This window comes from Pseudoliparis swirei, chromosome 2, assembly GCF_029220125.1.
Source record: "Pseudoliparis swirei isolate HS2019 ecotype Mariana Trench chromosome 2, NWPU_hadal_v1, whole genome shotgun sequence".
Taxonomy (NCBI): Eukaryota; Metazoa; Chordata; class Actinopteri; order Perciformes; family Liparidae; genus Pseudoliparis; species Pseudoliparis swirei.
This window is the reverse complement of record NC_079389.1, coordinates 6,583,358-6,603,662: the sequence shown is the minus strand read 5'-3', so window position 1 is coordinate 6,603,662 and position 20,305 is coordinate 6,583,358. Positions and strand designations below refer to the sequence as shown.

General features: G+C 42.0%; 4 protein-coding genes across 6 annotated transcripts; 3 read left to right on the top strand and 1 right to left on the bottom strand.

Moving 5' to 3' along the window:
• Nucleotides 1–1,220: 1,220 nt before the first annotated feature.
• On the top strand, nt 1,221–3,109 carry si:ch211-214p13.7 (uncharacterized). 2 transcript variants are annotated; one of them, XM_056437913.1, is made up of 4 exons: nt 1,221–1,289; nt 1,844–1,863; nt 1,949–1,989; nt 2,334–3,109. In XM_056437913.1, the coding sequence occupies exons 1-4, from the start codon at nt 1,270–1,272 to the stop codon at nt 2,520–2,522; spliced, it is 270 nt and encodes an 89-aa protein (XP_056293888.1). In that variant the 5' UTR covers nt 1,221–1,269; the 3' UTR covers nt 2,523–3,109. The 2 variants fall into 2 exon arrangements, with proteins under 2 accessions (XP_056293888.1, XP_056293881.1); XM_056437906.1 differs by lacking the exon at nt 1,221–1,289 and having other exon boundaries at nt 1,394–1,863.
• Nucleotides 3,110–5,547: 2,438 nt separating this feature from the next.
• On the bottom strand, nt 5,548–10,512 carry si:ch211-214p13.9 (cell surface glycoprotein CD200 receptor 1-B). Of its 2 annotated transcripts, XM_056437887.1 has the most exons (7): nt 10,345–10,512; nt 8,968–9,009; nt 7,946–8,254; nt 7,216–7,479; nt 6,476–6,572; nt 6,343–6,385; nt 5,548–6,258 (listed from the first exon to the last, which is right to left on the bottom strand). In XM_056437887.1, exons 1-7 carry the CDS (start codon nt 10,412–10,414, stop codon nt 6,169–6,171), a joined length of 915 nt encoding a protein of 304 aa, XP_056293862.1. In that variant the 5' UTR covers nt 10,415–10,512; the 3' UTR covers nt 5,548–6,168. The 2 variants fall into 2 exon arrangements, with proteins under 2 accessions (XP_056293862.1, XP_056293870.1); XM_056437895.1 differs by lacking the exon at nt 8,968–9,009.
• A 3,076-nt stretch (nt 10,513–13,588) lies between these two features.
• Nucleotides 13,589–15,661, top strand: LOC130205758 (cilia- and flagella-associated protein 91-like). Its single transcript, XM_056433276.1, has 4 exons — nt 13,589–13,723; nt 13,799–13,875; nt 15,002–15,159; nt 15,259–15,661. The coding sequence occupies exons 1-4, from the start codon at nt 13,603–13,605 to the stop codon at nt 15,347–15,349; spliced, it is 447 nt and encodes a 148-aa protein (XP_056289251.1). The 5' UTR covers nt 13,589–13,602; the 3' UTR covers nt 15,350–15,661.
• On the top strand, nt 15,383–20,270 carry LOC130201837 (cilia- and flagella-associated protein 91-like). The gene is made up of 14 exons (XM_056426989.1): nt 15,383–15,420; nt 16,006–16,062; nt 16,167–16,351; nt 17,030–17,207; nt 17,450–17,607; nt 17,730–17,906; nt 18,000–18,121; nt 18,201–18,311; nt 18,405–18,476; nt 18,753–18,899; nt 18,981–19,202; nt 19,278–19,426; nt 19,519–19,610; nt 20,080–20,270. Exons 1-14 carry the CDS (start codon nt 15,383–15,385, stop codon nt 20,268–20,270), a joined length of 1,899 nt encoding a protein of 632 aa, XP_056282964.1.
• Nucleotides 20,271–20,305: the final 35 nt, after the last annotated feature.

Genomic DNA, 20,305 nt, shown 5'->3' with positions numbered 1-20,305 from the left:
TGGGCTCGACACTTCTTACCAGGGAACAGGAGATCAACTGTCCGACGTTCACAGGTTCATCATCCGAACCAGCAACACAAAGGTGACTCGGACCCTTGGATGAAAAAGAGATTCAATTCAATTCAGTTTATTTGTATAGCCCATTTCCACAAATTACAAATTTGTCTCGGAGTGCTTTACAATCTGTACACATAGACATCCCTGCCCCAAAACCTCACATCGGATCAGGAAAAACTCCCAAATAACCCTTCAGGGGGGAAAAAGGGAAGAAACCTTCAGGAGAGCAACAGAGGAGGATCCCTCTCCAGGATGGACAGGTGCAATAGATGTAATGTGTACAGAAGGACAGATAAGAAATAATATAAGTTATTTGTTTTCATCACAGACCAGATGACGTTTTACCTTTTCATAGGAGACTACTGTCACGTTCCTGCTCAGTGGTTTGAGAGTCACCGGTCCAGCAGCGCCCTCTGGTGGTCAACGTGGAACCATCGACTCAGTACTGCATCTGAATACATGGAATTAGTGAGTGTACTTTTTCTTAAAATCGACCTCCTCTCAAACATCTGACATTTGCTTTCAGTAGTGATATTTATCATTCCCAGTTGCTTTTTTAAGACTTTCCAAAACTCTGTTCAATGCACGTTGCATATTTGCAATCAATCAAACTTGTATTTCAGACTCAAGGTCCAGATAGTACAACACATTAAAATAGAATAAAATACCGAGAAAAACCCCAGTAAAATATATAGATCTACAAATGCTTTATAAATAGACCGCTGTACCAATGTCTCCACAGCTGGTAGCGTGTACTGAACTGATCATCATCATGACTTCCATAGAGGTCTGTTACTCTGAACCAAGTTGTAAAGTAAGCTGCACCGAGTCGCCGCGGAACGTGAGAGAAACCGCGACTTCCTTTTATTCCTCGACAATAACATTTGCACAATCCTGCAAACGAGTCGACGGCGACATCGTGTGACACACAGATGTGCATCTGGTTATGCAGACAGTCTTGATTTCACCTGCAGATGTTTTGAGAGATACCACATCGTTCCAGAATCAAAGTGATGACACGGCATGTGTGTGTGTGTGTGTGTTTTGGCACACACAAAGCTGTTGTATGGCCTCTCCTTCTCTCTCTCTCTCTCTCTCTCTCTCTCTCTCTCTCTCTTTCCAGCCCGTGTGCAGCAGAGCGATCAGTGTGATGTCAGTGTCCGTCACAGTGTCAGGCTCGAGCACTTGAAGCTGCCACATTTGACAAACAACATGGGGAACTGCACTTCAAGGTAGGTGGTCGTCCTCTCGCATGCCTCACAGCAATTGTTGATGAGGCTATGAATGTGTTCCTGGAAGTTCTGTGACAACCTAAAACTGAGAAGTAAATAAAAAACTGTGATATAAAAGAGCTTACAAGCACGTGTTTATTGACACATTGATGTCTTTTGGGCCCATGTCAAGCAGCGTGTATATTTACTGCAAAGAGGAAATAGTGCTGATGAGGACAGACTGTCAAACTTAAAGAATAGACGGGACGTAACAGTGCCGTTGGTGTCGTTATGAGATGTTGATGTTGACCTGTAAGCATGCAAAGCTCCACAACCGCTTCCAAAGACAGTTTCATGTTGCAGCACATGATATCAAACACTGCTGTGGGGTAGAAGCTCAGCTCTAAAAAGCTGGTGTGGAAATGTGATGATGTTTGATATGACTTGTTAATTACCAGCTCAGTGGAAGTTAACATGTTCAGCTATTTGATTCATCCCACACTAATGGGTCTTATTGTTCTGTTTAATGCTGATTGGGTCTTTATCATGGTCTTCATCCTTTGTTCTACTGGCAGGTCAAAGAAGAGCAGGAAAGGTAAAATAATAGTATTTATGATATTTGACACGCAGACCTGATACAGTTTTGCTAAATGTTCATACGTTTACATTTTCTCTTCCAGGCGATTGCGCAACAGATGGAAACAGCAGCACCCAAACTCAGGTAGACCCGCCCACATCAAGTCTATTTTTGTTCACTCTAAATCATCATAGTTATCAGCTCCAGCTTTTCCTGGGACATAGAGGTGTCCCTGTGCGTTTACGATCGCCCGGTCCGAGGTGCTGCTTCGTCGTATTTGCATCCTGGGTGAACATTAATGTGAGGCCTCTGTTAGAAAAGAAAACTGTGGGGCTGTTTCTTTCACTTACAGGAAGTCATCACCACAAACAAACAAAACGTACTGGTTGCAGCAGTGCTGTGTGAAGAAAAAAAAGTAGAAATATAGACGTGTAACATAAATCATGTTCAGGAAAAACATCTCGACGTTTTGTCTTGTGTCATGGCAGCCTGCCGAGGACGTGTTGTACGCCTCCATTAACCACAGCACGGCCAAAGCATCGAGAAGAACCACGAGCCCCGCGGATGACCAGTGCGACTACGCAACGGTTCACCTCCCAGAGGCACTGCAACCCGAACTCGTGTCAGAGTGCTCGTCTAAAGACGAAGGCGCAGACGATTACGTGCTCATGGGGTGACGAGAAACAAGAGGAAGCTCATTCGGTCTCAGGACTCGGAGACACCACAAACAGGATGAAGGGTCTGGTCATCGAAGTCTTGATCTTCAGTGAAGAAACGGTGACAGCAGCTGGTTGCAGAAACACCAAATCCCTGACCGGTGAAAGAAAGCGCCTCGTTCCCTCCTCGGGAAGTCAAACTTTCATATTATAGCATCTGTTAAATATTTATACATCAAGAGGTTATACTGTGTGTGCTTTGAATATGTCCAAAACGACAGAGCTGTTAGTTACAGTGTCACTTGAATGCATCTTAATGGTGTGTTCACACCGGACGCGTCAAAATTTTGACGCGCGTCGAGATTACATGTTAAGTCAATGCAAAGCTGCGTCGAAGCTGCGTAGCTGCGTATTTTCCAGCGAGCAGCGCGTCAGACGCGTTTGAAGCAGCACGAACAGAGAGTTTGTCGCGGGGCGAACTCAGCGAACAGCGCGAACAGACGCAGCTCGTTGACGCGCGAGTTCAAATTTCCCAACTCTGGCAGCAAAGACGCGTGAGTCATAGTTGCGTCAGCCAATCAGCGTTGAGCAGCTCCGCTCGTCATCGTCCTGCCGGTTGAAAAAATGGAGGAAAAGATTATTGTCGCTGTCTGTGGGCACCCCGAACTTTACGATACAACTCTTTATGCTTACCGAAACCGGAGCTATAAAGATAAAGCGTGGAACAAGGTCGGAGAAGCCGTGGGACTACCTGGTACGTTTTGAATGTATGTATTTGCTTTTATTCTCGCTATTTGTTGTACTTTACTATCAACCAACCGCCGGCATATGTGTTTCATGGCAGAGGAGATCTGCCGCTGTAGGTGGAAAAGTCTCAGAGACACGTATCAAAGAGAGAGAGAGAGAGCAGCGAGAAGCGCAGTGGGAGTGCAGCTCAGTCCACTAAAAAGTGGAAGTACGCTGCGGTCCTGTCGTTCCTCGACTCATTTATGACTCCGCCCCCGACGCGTCCGACGCGTCTGGTGTGAACACCCTTTTTTCGACGCGCGTCAAGACTGCTGCGTCAGACGCGTAGAGAATTTTTTCGACGCGTCCGGTGTGAACGCACCATTAATCATAACACACGTTGCATTACTATTTAATTAAAATATATATTTTTTCTTTCCTTTTATAAAAAATCTTCAATGTAAGCCTAATACGCCCTGCTCTTTTATTTTATTTTATTGTATATATTGTAAATATGCTTGCTCATGCAATAAAGAAAATTGAATGAATAAATAAAGTACATATCTAATTTAATCTAAATTAATTAGTGTTAATTTGAAATTACTTTGAATATTTTTTGTTTGTCTTCAATGGGTTGTATGTGGGGAAAAGCGGTTTCTCCACCATGAAAGTAGAATACTGCAGCTATGAACACGTCCGCAGCGTGACTTCCTAGTCAGGATGGGTCCTTTAGTAACGGCACATCTGCTCTTACTATTATTATTTTTGCAGATCAAAGTTTAATCCGTATCCATAACTGTTACTTCATCCGATCCAAGGTGGAAGAACGTAATGTTTCTATAAGAGTGTCCACAACCAACTTCTTAAACTGCTTTGCAGAGTTTGTGCATATCTTGTGGCGTCACTTCTGAGAACCACCGCATAGAATACAAATAGATATTTAATGAGAATTAATGTTATATCTTTCTTTGAGCATTTTGAATATGCCTGTGTCCACCCACAGGACGCCATGTTTGACCGGATCCATGTGAACATGTGAGGTTGTGTAATTTACTCCAAGTTGCATTTGTTTCTTTGTGGTTTTATTGATATTTTGCGGCGATTAAAATCCCGTTTACCACATTAGTTCATGATTCAGTTGTATCCATCAACTGAATCTCTGAAAACGTCTGTGAGAAATCATGACGATACTCTCGATGAAGGTCGAAACTGCGATATGTGGAACATTTACTACATTTCAGAGAGCAAATCATGTGAATGTGTTCCCCTTTAAAAAAAACTAAGCGGAGTCCAAGTGTGTCATGATCCGGGGACAGAAATGCATTTGACAGTTTCTTCTTCTCTGTTCAACTAAATAATCAGTGTGAGGTTGAGACTCATTTCCTACCGGAGGGGATAAGGCTCGAAGAATCAGTAACTTCATTTAAATCACTTCTTAAAACCCATTTCTATAGAACAGCTTTTAAGTGATGTCGTCCTTTTATGCAGATCTTTGGTTCCCCTAATTTAGTTTGTCTGTTTTTTATTTTATATTATTCTATTTGTTTTGCCTTGATTCTCTGTAGAGCACTTTGCAAACTTGTATTATTATTATTATTATTATTATTATTATTATTATTATTAAAGCTGCAGTCTGCAATTTAAGAGCAGAATGCTAACATAAAGAAAATTGTTGCGTGTGTATCAGCGAAATGGTTACATCAAGCATAACCTGTTGCATTGTGGGTATACATATTAGTATTATTCCGATTTCTCAGATGCAGGAAGGGGAGCATGTGGATGGCCTCTCATTGGCTCACAGCTAACAGCAGGAACATCAACCTGAGTGCTGAGTGAGCTAACAGGGTTACAGGTAACAGGTACAGCACCTGTAACCATACAAGGAACTAATGAAGCCCCCCAGAACCCACAAGACGAGGAGAAGCTTGAATATTAACACACACACACACACACACACACATGCAGACCGACTCTCAGGTAGATATTACTCAACTATATCTTTACATAGATCATAGATGTTTGCTGATGATGATGATGATGATGATGGACGATGTTCGGATCTCAACGAGTAGATGGCAGAATAGTCCTTTTAACATTTTCCATTTCCACGAAATCCATTTTTTTAGATTTGGGTTTACACTCACCATGAGAATCTTAACCCTAAATCCCCAAACTCACCATTTACCTGGATGTTCTGGTGGTGATATTCATCAAACGGGGTCAAAAGGTGAAGGTTCAAGCAAGTGTCAGTTTGCTCTTTGATCTTGACATGTAACCTTTTTAAATATTAACCACAGTGGGAAAAAAGCTCAAACATATATCCTGTACTTGTTTACTTTTACTGTTGTTTTAAAGAGCTCCGCTTCAATGGACATGTGTTCAATACACACAATTACATAATTATACATGAATACCTCACATAATATTGTCCACATTATCTTCAGGCACCCGTGTTCTCCAATTGGGATATTATGTGGTTGACCACAGTTAGAATCTGTTAAAAGGTGACAGTTTATAAATATATAATATAATATAATAATATATATACTGTATATATAATTATAATAATAATTATTATTATTATTATTCCCACCTATATATTATTATTATTATTATCATTCCCACCCATATATTTCATGATTATATCAAACGTTCTGTAGTCTTGGCACATCGAGTACAGCTGAAGGCGATATTCTTTCCAAATAAGAAATAATTTTCACTTGTAAGAGGAGAACATGGAGAACTTTAATAATGTTTCATTAATGTTCTCCATGTCGCACGTCAACCATGACCCCAACACACGTCAACAGAAGAGTTTAACTGAGAGACTTCCCTCTCTGAGCAGAAGTCTTTAATCTCACTCTCCTCTTTCATTACTATTTCAACATTTCTCAAAAACAGAATGTGCATTTAAATGTGTGTGTGAGGCGTGAGCGGGGTTTTATGTGAACAAGTCTGCAGATGAGCTATAGATGGAGTTCACTCGTTGCACGTAGATGGCGTAGGGCTCCACTTCCTCCACGTCCTCGGCCTGCAAGAGGCAGAAAGCTGTCAAGCGGAAAGCTCGGTGAGACACACAGAACGATGAGCGGCGGACACAGAGAGGACGACCTACCGGGGGACACTTGGAGGATGAGGGGTCGGACTGCCGGCACCGCCTGCAAGAGGTGGATTTGCCCAAATCAGCTCCAGGAGTTGACTTCACAAAGCGTACAAGTAGTCATGGTGAGTCATTTACAAATTCTTACCTCAAGGTTATTATTTTTTTATGTGCGAAAAATAAAAATCCTGCTAAAAGCACAACGATTACCCCGACAACGAGGACGTAGAGCCAAGGGGGATGACCTTCAGAGAGAGAGAGAGAGACAGAGAGTGAGAGAGATAATTCAAGTTGTGTTAGTAATATGCAGCTTTTCAGTAGAGAACATCACATAAATGAACCACTATAATATCAATTATAGTCAATTTTATTGTTGGAGCTATTTATTTGATATTATAATTTTGTTATTTTATTGACAAGTATTATTGTTTAATCATTGTTTACTTAGATTAGATGTTTGTAGGCCTACGGATTAGAATAGCTTTTTCTGGTGATAGCTTTTAGTTTAATTCATTGTTGTTGTTCTTGTTGTTTAGATACATTTAGTCTTTTGATTATTCATTTGTTCACTAATTAGGTAACACTGTGGGCACCTGTGGTTATATGTCGGCAGGTACAGGACCAGCATGCACCTGGGTAGGCTTATAGTTGTTTTACCAGCGCAGGTGAGGCAGCCTGAGGAGTTCCTTTGTTCTTGTGTTTGTTTGCTTGTTTTGTTCAGTTCAATAAATAATAAATGATCAGAAAGACTTCATCCTGAATGGACTTTACTTTCTTTTGGCTGCGTAAACCACAAACTCAGTGGCAAATGTGATTTATGATTGTTTTTGATTTATTGGACAAATGGCCACTACACATCTAACACGGTCCAGTCTGCAGACGCCTGACCTTGTTCGTGTTTCAGTGCCAAGAATCTTGTCTCTGTCCAGTTCTGGTGCCTGACGACGCAGCTCAAGTTTCCTGTGTCCGTTCCCTCCAGGAGCTCCAGGCGACTTTCAACTGTTAAGAATCCATTTGAGCCCGTTTCCACCGAGGAGATGTTCCCCGTGTGACTCCAGCTGATGATGGCAGCAGGTTTTCCTCTTTCAGCCCTGCACACCGCCACCATCGTGTTGTCTTTATGCTCCAACCAGGCGGATGTAGTGGGAGCAACTGGGAAGACAAAACAGGAGAAATGAGACTCCCCCGAATAGACCTGCAGATCAACCCAATCACTAGAAAACATCTAAACATAAATTCTGATGAGTTGTATTCATTTTTGTCACAGTGATTTGTGTGAAGTGACTGTGGTGGCTGGGGCGTGGTTAGGCTCAGCTGTGGAGGTGTGTGGGGGATGGCTTAGGGAACAGGTACCGGGAAGAGGCCTAATTGGCCTCAGCTGTAGGGGATCAGCTGATTAGTGTCTGAGGTGGCATAGGGATGGAGGCACGAGAGAGGAGGCACAGTCTACAGTCCAAATCAAAGATATTACCAAATATCATGCTTATATATATGTTTGTGGGGGGGGGGGGAACCTGCATGTGACACCCTTACCTGTTACAGTGACCCTCTGAGAAGTTAATGTTATTGATTACATGGCTGCTGAAATCATCAATCTATTGAAGGTTAAGAGTCCTACCTATGATAGTCACGTGGATGGCATGATGGTCGTTCCCTCCTGTGTAAACCGACTCACACTTGTATAGCCCCTCGTCGGCATCGGAAAACTTTGAGATGTGAAGGTAGGACAAGGCGCCGGAGGTGTTTCGGAGGGATTTGCCATCTTTGCAGGAATCGTAGCTTTCGCCACGGCTCTCAAAAGCTATTCTGCAGGTTTTTTTGGTTTGCAATGTCATAACCCAGACCACGAACATCAAGTCATTCCACGTCTTATTGCTGCACGTCAGGTTCACTTCACTCCCCCGGCGGAAAGCTACATGTCTGACAACTGAAAAGAGAGAAGGGTATTGCATGATATGAAGTATATGCTCAGAGTGGTGCAACGACTGTGCTGAATACATGGTTTGGGTTTCTTCTCTACACAGTGTGTGTGTCCTAATATACACACACACGCAAACAAATAAAAACAAGTTTCAATTGTACACATGACGTAGAACTGCAAAAAAAACACCACCAAAATTAAAATGAAAAACATTTATGGAGAACATTTATAAAATGTTCACATGTGTTGTATGTATTTATATTACTGACAATACCATACATAGGTTCTGAGGAATTGGATTCAACATTTCATAACTATCAACAGAACAAATATAATAAAATGTAATTTCCCTCAAACATAAACATTCCTTCAAAATATATTGTTTAACATTGAAGTACTTAATAGATATAAACATGTATTCAATGAGCTACTGAATGAGAACTGTTTTAATAACAAACAGTTGGTATAGCCTTCTACTAATATTTCATAATTGCATTCGAAAATAAAATAAAAAGGATGACTAAATCTTCAGCACCTGTCAAATCATTTTATTATGTATTTAAACTAAAAGAAGCACTCAACGTTTTAAATAATGATTGATAACGGATGGAGTATCATCTAGCTGTGCCATTAGTCTTATTTAATATTCATAGTCCAATCTAATATTTTATGACTATGGTAAAAAAAAAGCTGGAGCGAAAAGGAGAAAATGAGTTTACCATAAACTTTGCTGGAGTTCACTGTTTTGCTTTGATTAGTTCCTGAGAGAGATGGAGGTGGGTGTGAGGAAAAGGTTAGTAAGAAAAACACACGTCAGTCGGAAAGCAGCCGTTAGTGATCTGTTCTGAAAGCAGAGAAACAATCAACAGGTTGGTCTGTTATTCATAAGTCGTTAGTGAAGGTGTGAAGCCATTCGATTAAAACCGGTCTGACGTGACCAACTGCTGCAGAAAATGCACTATTTTGATCTTTTGTTTCACTTCATCTCTTCATAACCTTCCCTGTGCCACGTCTACACTAGAAGAAGCTCAACATTAGTATTGCTTTTCATACACGACCGTTCAAAAGTTTGGGGTCACCCAGAAAATGTTGTGTTTGAAATATTAATGTCTCAAAGGAAGGCCAGTTTTATAGCTTCTCTCACCAGCAGAATTGGTTTCAGCTGTGCTCTCATAAAAAGGGTTTTCGAGGGTTTTCTACCCCTCCGTTGTCTTCTAAGGCGATGACACAATGTACTATTAGAACATTGGAGATGGGCCTCTATACACCTATGTAGAGATGTCATTAAAAACCAGAGAATAGTCATTTACCACATTAACAATGAATATAGTGTATTTATGATTAATTTAATGCCAACTTCTTTGAAAAAAACAATGCTTTAGTTTGAAATATAAGGACATTTCTAAATGACTCCAAACTTTTGACCAGTAGTGTACATTCAGGACTCAATGACTGACTTTGATGGGCAGTCTGAGATCTGTTGACGTCTGACGGTGTAAACCAGCTGGCGGGCATGACGTGGGATGGCAAAGCCGCCGATTTCAACAGAAGCGCCTCTTCCTCCTCTCGGAGACCGCAGTGTGGAAGAAATGTGCATCGAGGTGTCGCCCTGATCTGAACTCATCGTCATCATTTCCACTGAGGAAGCTGGTGGCGGCACGCTGCTCCTTCATTCAGAATAGAGGGGTAACTTTGTTTAGATACCGTATGGGTTATGGAAGATATTCCTCCCATGTCAGTTTCTGCCTCTGTCACTGTTTTATGTTGTATTGTCTGAAATTGGGTGTAATGTGCTGCTGCTGTCTCGACCAGGACCCTCTTGTAAAGGAGATTTTTAATCTCAATGAGGCATGTCCTGGTTAAATAAATAAAAAATAATAAAAAATAAAACATGCATGTAGTAGTCTATAAAGTACCACACAATGACACATTCAAACAGCATGAAAAATATGAATCTTATAGTTTTAATAACATGAACAATGTTGCCAATTATCAGAGACAACTTCAGATGATGAGGTCATCGATGTGGTGTTTTCTCTACTCAGGCTAAATAACCCAAAGCGCTAAAACCAGTAAAAAGGAGATTGTGTTCCAACCTGTATCCACGCCGCGAGCTTCAGACGACAGGAAGACGACCACAGCGTAAATCCACGTCATGTCCCTCATCGCCAGTGGTCTTCAGGTTCCTCTGTAAACTGGCAACCAGTAAGAAACACATCAAGTCTTTCACCGAAACCTCGGCCCTCAGCTCATCAAACGGAGTCGCCCGGTTCTACCATCAACCCTGGGTCATCAGCTTCTCTCTCTCCCTTTCTCTATTTATGTTCCCTCCTTCTTATCCAGACAAACTGAATACCCTTGACACTCCTGATGACCAAGAACTATAAAAGGACATGTGACTCAATGATCCCTCCCTTCATCTCCCCCCCCTCTCTCCAAACTGCTTTCCACACCAAATATCTTCCTCTTTTTTTTCACACCTAGGATGACGTCTGACACGACATCCGTTTCCTTCCTGGCGACACACACAGTCACACTCCTCTGACGACGTGTGAGCCCTCTGAGCGAGACTGTGTTGGAAAGCAGATAGTCACAATTTATATTTGTACCAATACCATAGATATAATTCAAAATGGCGTGGACTGCATGTCTATATGAATACCCAAACATATAATACAATAGCCTTTACAATAAATCCCACTGTCTTTAATTGTAATATGTTCAGATCTTATTCTGACTGACAGTGTCGATTGTTAATAGGACTCTCTTGCATTACACTGAGAGGTGCAGCCTATCCTCGTTGTGTAGGCAAAATATTATAAACACCTCTTACTATACAACATGATAAAATGCAACAGCAGCACAATCTACAAAGCCTCCAAAGTTACCATACAGTCGAATCTACACTTCTTTAAAACACATGCAACCTTCACGAAGGTGTGATTCATTGGAAGGTCTGTGTATGACTTTCAGTTATGTTTCACTGAATATAGTTTTATTATAGAGTGGAACTTGTTTTTGCTGAGTAAGTGTAATTTGGTTGCGGTCTCATATCTGCTGGTGGAGGAACATCCTACTCGTCAACGGTCACACAGCGCAGTTTATAGATGAGAGGATAAGTGACAGCGATGCCTTCGGAGGTGTGTGGTTATGATCTGCAAAGTCAACGCGGAGTTTGTGGTTCATGAGTACATCATGCAATGAGACTTCTTGATATGAGACTGGGTGGATGAACAATAACAACTGGACGTTTCCTTCTGTTGAGTGTACTACCATTCTGCCCTTCACTGTGATTAGATTAGATTAGATAGATTAGATAATCCTTTATTAGTCCCACAGTGGGGACATTTCAGGATCTCACATTAGAGCATTAATACAAAAAAAATTTAAAACACAATAACAATACTGGCTGCACGGTGGTGTAGTGGCTAGCACTGTCACCTCACAGCAAGAGGGCTGTGGGTTAAATTCCCGGTCGGGGCGGTCCTTCTGTGTGGAGTTTGCATGTTCTCCCCGTAGCAGCGTGGGTTCCCTCTGGGTTCTCCGGCTTCCTCCCACAGTCCAAAGACATGCAGCTCAGGTTAATTGATGTCTAAATTGCCCATATGTGTGAATGTGAGAGTGAATGGTTGTCTGTCTCTATGTGAGCCCTGGATGGACTGGCGACCTGTCCAGGGTGAACCCTTCGCCCAATGTAAGCTGGCATCGGCTCCAGAGACCCTAATGAGGATAGGCGGTATGGATAATGAAATGGATAGAATAACAATACTAAATGCTAAATACTAAATAGACAGAGGAAACAAAAATAAACAAAATATATACACACGGCAGTGACCAAAGTAAATTTCCAGCAGGTTAAAGTGCTGAGTCTACTGCATTTTGTTGTGCAGCCTGACAGCAGCTGGAGGACTCGTGGTTCCTCTGATAATGAACATTAAATGCAGATATTCAATTTCTGAAAAGGAGGCCAACATCAAATCTTCTGGTTGGACAGAAAAACAAGCCATTTATTTACACCTCCTCAAAAAATAATTGCTGTAATCCAAGCTTTTACCAGTACACAAAGTTGTTCTCCTATTTCTAAGAGCTAATAATAGACAATGTTTATTCAACAAAAATAACAGACGTTCAGCTGACTGTGAGCTGGCACGAAAACTAGTTACAACACCTTCCAGCTGCAAATAAATGTTGCTTTGGTCAGCTATGTTCCTCAAATCCATAACAAAACTTTAAGGAAGAGAGAAGTGTGTGTGTGTGTGTGTGTGTGTGTATATGTGTGTGTGTGTGTGTGTGTGTGTGTGTGTGTGTGTGTGTATGTCTGTTTCCTTTGATAATGCAGACTTCCTGTTGATGTCAAAAGCAGCCTTTTTTGGCGAACCAAAAATATGCTCCAAGAAAAAGAAAAAAAAAAGAGAGAGAGAGATGTATGAAGTGAAACAATGAATATGTCTTCAGTAAATGAATCATAAAAACAGTTACTGACTTGTAGTGTCAGATAAACTCTCAAATCAAATAACCCCAGACGGATATCTCAATAAAAGTTTCACATTAACATTGAAACAAACTATTCTACTTCTTGGTCTAAATGCAATAACAATAAGCAACATCTTTTTTTTATTTTTAGGACTAGTTGATACATGTTGTGGCACTGTTTTAAAATATTGAGACTGTATGTTAACTAGATATAACATGACATGATCTTTCTTTAACATCACAAGTAAAAAACAAAAAACAAAGAACTACACATGCTTTATAAATAAACAGCTGTTGTATCATATGTATCAAGATGTACACATAGAACAAATGTACAAACATAACATGAAACAAATTATATGTACTTTCTTTTAAATCACTGGGGGGAATTATGAGCTACCATCTCAGTAGTATTAGATACTAAATCATACTTATGAGATTTGAAATCATATTTATGAGATCATAAGTCATTTTGAGAGTTTCACATTATAAACAAGTTTCAGGATATTTATTTGTTCACCACAGTGTCATAAATGGTCTTACATTGTAAGTCGTGTGGGGCAACGTTGTATATATATATATATATATATATATATATATATGTGTCTATATATATAAATATATATATATATATGTATCTATATACATATAGACACATATACATATACATATATATATATACATATATGGTTTTTTTCATTTAAATTAATATATGTATACATATATATATATATAAATACATTATACATATATATTTTGTGCATTTAATAGAGGTTTTGCATAAATTATAATAACTCCGCCCACTTTACAACGTTTGAGTTGTCCGTCTCCATGGTAACCCAGCCAGCAGAGACATCGCCGGCCGGAAGAGAAACCCGCGGATGCAAAGCACGGTTTTTAATGGAGATGATAAAATGAGTTTAACGATCACTCAGACACACCCGAGGCCAGACGGGCTCTCGAACGCTGTGCGGCGGCAGCGGGTGTATGACCACCTGTACGGTGAGTAGAGACTCAAATATACAGCCATCGTGTGGATGACGTCAGCGTTTCTCAACTGTTTCCCCCCCACCACAGATCCCGTTTACACGGTGTCCTCGGAGGTGGACCACGCCAGGTCCAGTCTCAAGGTCTACGCCTCTAAGGACCGAATAGTAAGTTGCATTACTTCTGTCCTCAAGCAAACACCAGCTGATATCTTGACATGATATTAACTAACAATCTGTGCTGTAACTCTTATTATTTTTGCCCATGTACTAATTAGAGGCATGACTCATTTAGGCTCAGCAATTCTTCGTCTTAAACAATAGACATAGGTTGATTCTATAGTTAAACTCATTGCCAGAGGTTTTAAGTTGGTGAAGTTCTGTTGCTCACAGATTCTCTCATACAAGAGTTTCCTTTACACGTGTGTTGTTTACAAATATGCGGTAAACTTACCTTTAATAGTTTTTAATACTTGCTTTTAATTGTGTGTATTACTTGCTTTTAAATAGTATATTCTTGTTAAATTTAATTTGGTGTCTGTTAATTGGCTGTACTGTAACTTTGCACTGTCTATATTTATCCTGTACTATTTGTTATTGTTTTATGTTTATTACCTTCGCATTGAAAATGCGGAAGGTAATGTTTTGATCACCGTGTATTTATTTATTTATTTATTTATTTGTATGCGTGTTATTCGCATAAGTAAAAAAGTATTAAACCGAATCGCATGAAATTTGGTGGGATGATTGGTTATTATCCGGGGACCATTTGATTAGATTTTGGGATCGATCGTGTCAAAGGTCATGGTCAAGGTCATGAAAAGGTCAACATCTTCTTTTGACCATATAGTGCGGTCAATTTATATCCAATTGGCATGCAACTAATGCCAAAATGTTCATAATTCAATGCCCAATCTTGTGATATGCGAAGGTATGCGCTCTACCGAGTGCCCGTTCTAGTTATGGTCTGTTAAGGGACTACAGATGCAAATTAGCTGAAGCTAAACTTCGCATCGAATGGTGACATTTATGTTTTAACGGTACATGGTCCCTCTTTAAATAAAGATGATAATAATAAACCCATCTAACATGTCACCAATCTATTTGTCAGAACAGTGTTTGTTTCAAGCTGACAAACACATGAATTAGATACAAGCATACAATGTAATAATGTACTGGGTATATAACTAAATAATATATTTTATTTCACACTGTGAACACAACAAAGCTCTTCAACTGGGACCCAGGGCCGCGATCTCTCTCGCTGACCTGTATTTCTTTCTGCCCTTGTCAGAAGAGAGTGCCTGAGTTTGGGTGTATGTTCAGTGAACTGCCCCACCACCCACGGTACACCGTTCAGCTGCAACCGGCAGACCCGGTACCGGCCTTCATTGACCGCCGCTGGCGAGGCCACGCGGAGCAGCGTAGAGAGGCCTTGCAGCAGCTGGCTGGGTAACACTTGCAGACGCCATCGTAATCAGCTATTACAGTCACCCAGTATTAATTAAAGCTTATGTTACTCATCGCAAATATGCATCATCTTCTTGACAGGGTTATTCCAAATGCTCAGCCATGGCTGAAGAGGGAGGAGTGCCATGTCACCGGAGTTGATCGCTGGAAATACTTCAAACGGTTTGATTAGCCTGTGGACACTCACTCATTCACAACTGTGGATATGGTGGAGCAGCAGCCACGTGCACAGACGGACCCCACGTGGGGCTCAAGCTCCTCCCCTTTTGCCCTGGATGAGAAAAGTGCCCTTTTTGCTGGAGACACATTTTTTCTTCATTAATAAGTATTTAAGAATAAAAATGACTCTGTGATCAATTCCCCCCAAATGTGTTTTGATATCTGACGGGGCATTTATTTGAGTTCTTGTGAGAATCTGGCCCCGACATGCTCCACCCTCCAGCGTTTGTTATGTCATTTTTCGCTCCTATCATTTTGTAATGAAAATAAATTGTAATTGTGATAGAAAACAAGTCATTTTGTTCAGCTCTCATGTCTTCTCACGACACAATGTGTTTCAGGTGTTGCGTAGCAACCAATTACTTGCTAACTTCAAGTTACAGTTATTAGTAGATAAATCATTTTGGCGATGGGTTCCCTTTTTTTTGGTTTGAGCACCTGCCCCTCGACATGTCTGTGCACGTGCCTGTGGAACACAACCACGATAACTCAATTGTGCAGCAGTTTCCTCAAGCTGATATTATGACAGTTTATGAAAGATAACCGCCCCGCTGCCACTTTACACAATGACCGTCTCTCTGACGAGGTGTTCCGCTCTGTTCCCCTCAGCCCTCTGGTGCCCTTCGGACAGCAGGTGGCCCCTCAAGCCATTTTTGCGTCGCCTCAGTAAGTACCACGATGGTTTCTTCATCGGGCTTCTTTATTCTCCAGCCAAACCCGTTGTGCCACTCAGCTGTTTGACGCTGTATCCTCTCACTGTGTCTCACCAGAGAAGACTTTATATATTCTGCTGGAAAAAATGCTCAGCATACTAAACAGCCCAGCCACGTCACGGTGGGGGTCCAGACAGACTACAGGGAGAGTGAAACGCAGACGGACCCGTACAGCCCTGAGTACGTGGTGCAACCCGGGACAACTCCCTCAGAACTCCTGCAACTGGCAGCTTTGACTTGGGGTACACAGTTTTACACTATAATGTATATTGACTGTTAAAACCACATATTGCACTCCTAATGGTGGTCAGCTGAAGTTTACCGGTACCTACACAGTTATTAGTTATTAAAGTAAAGTTTCATATCAATCAATCAATCAAACTTTTATTTCAGACTCAAGGTCCAGATGGAACAAAACATTAAAATAGAATATAATACATTCACAATCACAAGTAAAAAAACAAAAACAAAGAACTACACATGCTTTATACATAAACAGCTGTTGTATCATATTTATCAAGATGTACACATATATCCAGGGTAGGAAATCTACATCTTTTTAGGGGACAATTGATGCCCCCAGTGACTGAAATCCAGGGGCATTTAAAAAGAAATTGGGGGCTTTTTTTTTTTACTTGTGAAATAATATTTAACCTTTGTTAAAAAATGATAAATATATTTATTTAGGCTTACAGGATATGAGCAATTGTCATAAAAATGACAATAATAAGACTATTATCAGTAGTCTACAGATTCAAAGTTTTCTTAGATTTTTTTAACAAACATAAATCAGACAATCATATTCAATTGTATTCTTATTTATTTGTGGTTATTTTTTATTAAAAAATTGAAAACAACTGTTAACAATTACAACTTATTTTTGTAATAATTAGAATGCATCTGATGAACCCCTCCCTCAGGTCGCGGTCTGCCTGCAGGCCTGGCAGAAGTGGAAATGATCGAGCGGGCACGAGCCAAACGAGCTTGGGAGGCCACCCTTCCCCCATTGGCCGACCTGAGTCAGCTGGACAAAAGGAGGCGTATGATGGAGCAGATGGAGGTCAACGAGTGGGCTTTCAGAGACGGAGAAATACAGAAGTGAGTGGACACAGTTAAAAGTAATTAAACCATCACCTAAAACAGATTGAGCCACCTGTTAGCATTCCCATTGGCCAAGTAGTATTCTGTCTCACGCCTCCTGCCATCACAAGTGTAACCAAGACTACTATCAGTCAGTAATCCCTGTGAGCCCCGACTTGACCTTGATGCTCCTGCTGTCTTCACTCTGAATGCCCTCCTTCCTCCTTCCATGATCTTTGTTTTCCTGTGGTGGCGACCAGGCTGCAAGAGGCTCGTCTCAATGTGCTGAAGGACCTCCTGAGGCAAAGAGACGAGGCCCAGAAAGATGTCACAAGCGAGAGACTCATGCAGATATATTCTAAACTCCAACAAGACAAAGAAACCAAGCTACACAAGATCAACCATGACCACGTGAGGGGTAAGACAACCGCCGGCTCCGGCCGAACATCATCCCTCCATCCTGAAGGTATTATTAGAGGCTTTGTTGATTCTCTTCTCATCTCTCTCTTCTTCTTTTTTCACGGTTATTTTTGCGTGTAGCACTGAGAAAACTGGATGTGAAGGGGAGACATGTGGCGGGGAAGCTAGAGCGCCTCAGCATTGTCAAAAACTATCCCGATATTCAGACATGCGCCCCTCGGAGCCGGAGGGACGCATTCTCCAACAGGAACGCCTGCAACGATGAGTCAGAAAGCCGATACCTGAACACATACGAAGGTCTGAAGTGTGCGTCATCTCCATAGCAGCGTCTCACAGATAACATTATCCATTTATGTTCACGGTAACTTTAAACTGGTTGTCAATCAAAAGGTTTGCTGGAGATAGAGGCGGGACTCTCTGCCTCACGCCCCGAGCCAAGGGGGAGAAGACTCTTTGAGAATGTGATCCGTCCACCTGCGAGCACAGCAGTGGAAGCGCTGAATTCTTACAGGGTAAAGCAGAAAGAAAAATGTTCATCGGGCATTATCACGTCCGTACTGCATGTGTGTATTACCGGTCGTTGCTCCGCAGGCCCTGATAGAGGACAAGGAGGGTGAGAATCAGAAGGCTTTGCGGGTGCTTGTCAAGAAGGAGAAGCCGGCTGCTCGTCCGGTCACTCCCAGAGTGGAGGAGCCACCAGAGGTCAGCAAATGTCTCCCGTCTCTCCCGGACGTTGTCCTTGCTCCTCCGACATGCTTCATTTGAATGTGAACTCGTGCATGTGTCCCTCGACAGGGGGATGAGGAGACGGAGCTCGCGGTCATCCACCTGCAGAAACTACTGAGAGGACGAAGTGTTCAATACAAGGTCGGCACATGTCTGCATGCGTGTGTGTGCACGTGTGTTACATGTGCGTTGCTTTTTTTGTTACGGCTTAAGTGCCCCCGGAAATATTTGAATGTTCTCGTAAGGACTGTATTTATCAGAATCAGAATCAGAATAGTATTTATTGCCAAGTAGGTTTACACCTACCTGGAATGTGTTCTGGTGTATAGGTGCATACAGTGAACATAAAATGAACATAAAACATAAAAACATACAAACACAATAAGTACTACTAGTAGTATTTACTCTGTATTCCAGATGTTTAAGGGCAAGGAGAACCACCTGGAGCTCATTAGGGAACTAAGGACCGTCCACGCGCTGCAGGGGGCGGAGCAAGAGCTACGCGATGATGACAAAGAGCTCGTCGTGAGACTTCAAAAACAGATGGACGAACACAGACACGAGGTGAAAACACAGTCACATCCGCATACAAAATATTACCGACTCCAAACAAACGATCTCATCGCGCCTCCTCTCCGTCCCCAGACCTCTCGGGCGGAGGCTTCTCGGGCCGGAGTGATCGGTGCCGAGCTCGAGCGGCTCTTCGACACCTTGTCCAAGGAGCTGATTCATCTCCAGGAGGAGCGCCGGATCCACGCCTTCACACTGCTGGCGGAGAGAGACCGCCGCCTACGAGAGGCCGAGGAGAGCGGGAGGAGGCAGATAGAGGAGCGCAGACGCAGAGAAGAAGACGAGATCTTCAGACAGGTGTGTACATGTGTCAGCCACGAGTGTGCGGAGGATATCGTAATGGTAAAATAATAATAACACACTGTGTAACAGGTGGTTCAGGTGCACCAGGAAACTGTGGATTTGTATTTGGAGGACATCGTCCTCGGGACCTTGGAGCAGGAAGCTGACAAGCAGGCCAGAGAGGACATCCACAGGAGGGCCAAGGCGGTCAACGACATCGCTTACGCCATGGAGGAAAGGTGAGGGGCGCCTCAGAAGCTCTGAGAGCGCTCTATATTCAGACATTTCCAAACAGTGATAACCAAGAAAGGTCATTTGTGTCTGTGAGCAGCAGAAACAGTCTTCAGTCGGAGGAGATTGTGTCGGAGCTGATCTACAGTTTCCTTCTCCCGGAAGTCAAGAGGATCAGCGTCAAGCAAAGAGGTTTGGGAGATGTTTCTGTTTGCTCTGGATTCACATGTTGTTCTCGTAGAAAACAACGTCAGAATGATCGCAAATTATGAGGAGACAGTATTTGTACCAACAGTTGGAAACTTATGAAAAGGCGCCTTGTTATAAGACCCTTTCCCCTAGAAACAAACAATAATAGGAATAATAATGGATTCCATTTGTAAAGCACTCTTCATCCAAGAATCTCAGAGTGCCACAGAGCCAGTACATAGTTAAAAGTAAAAAAAACTATAATAAAAAAGGAATATTTGAAACAAGTTATAGAAGTCAACTAAAAGTGATGAATGCCTTTCTGAATAAAAAGGTTTTTAGGCCAGTCTTAAAAGAGTCCAGTGTTTGTGTTGCCCCTAGAAACAAACAATAAATGACAGTTGATTGAGAAAGTGAAATGATGGATGCTGTCCCCAGCGGTCTGACTGTGTGATTCCCCTCCCCCATGCAGTGCACCAGAGGCAGCATAGACATTTGCAGGCGGCTCGGAGCGTCATTAAAGGAAGTGCTGAGCGTTCTGGGATCCTTCCTAGTATTCCCAGGACGCTGCAGTTGACCTGTCCCTCTGAAAGAGCCTCCGACCGCGTCCTGGAGGAGATGATCGGCCAGGTGGAGAAGGAGAGGGTGAAGGAAACAGAGTAGAACCCTGTTAGGTCCAGAGAGGGGATGACAAGTAG

Bases quoted from the DNA above. Each gene is read 5' to 3' on its own strand.
- si:ch211-214p13.7 (XM_056437906.1), top strand. From the start codon at position 1,743: ATGTTCAGCTATTTGATTCATCCCACACTAATGGGTCTTATTGTTCTG. The intron at 1,864-1,948 runs GTAAAATAATAG...TTTCTCTTCCAG, and splicing joins GTCAAAGAAGAGCAGGAAAG to GCGATTGCGCAACAGATGGA. The intron at 1,990-2,333 runs GTAGACCCGCCC...GTGTCATGGCAG, and splicing joins ACAGCAGCACCCAAACTCAG to CCTGCCGAGGACGTGTTGTA.
- si:ch211-214p13.9 (XM_056437887.1), bottom strand. From the start codon at position 10,414: ATGAGGGACATGACGTGGATTTACGCTGTGGTCGTCTTCCTGTCGTCT. The intron at 9,010-10,344 runs GTTGGAACACAA...CATCTCTCTCAG, and splicing joins AGCTCGCGGCGTGGATACAG to GAACTAATCAAAGCAAAACA. The intron at 6,386-6,475 runs GTAAGAATTTGT...CACCTCTTGCAG, and splicing joins AAAAAAATAATAACCTTGAG to GCGGTGCCGGCAGTCCGACC.
- LOC130205758 (XM_056433276.1), top strand. From the start codon at position 13,603: ATGCAAAGCACGGTTTTTAATGGAGATGATAAAATGAGTTTAACGATC. The intron at 13,724-13,798 runs GTGAGTAGAGAC...CCCCCACCACAG, and splicing joins GGTGTATGACCACCTGTACG to ATCCCGTTTACACGGTGTCC. The intron at 15,160-15,258 runs GTAACACTTGCA...TCTTCTTGACAG, and splicing joins GCCTTGCAGCAGCTGGCTGG to GGTTATTCCAAATGCTCAGC.
- LOC130201837 (XM_056426989.1), top strand. From the start codon at position 15,383: ATGGTGGAGCAGCAGCCACGTGCACAGACGGACCCCAC. The intron at 18,312-18,404 runs GTCAGCAAATGT...GTCCCTCGACAG, and splicing joins GAGTGGAGGAGCCACCAGAG to GGGGATGAGGAGACGGAGCT. The intron at 18,477-18,752 runs GTCGGCACATGT...TCTGTATTCCAG, and splicing joins GACGAAGTGTTCAATACAAG to ATGTTTAAGGGCAAGGAGAA.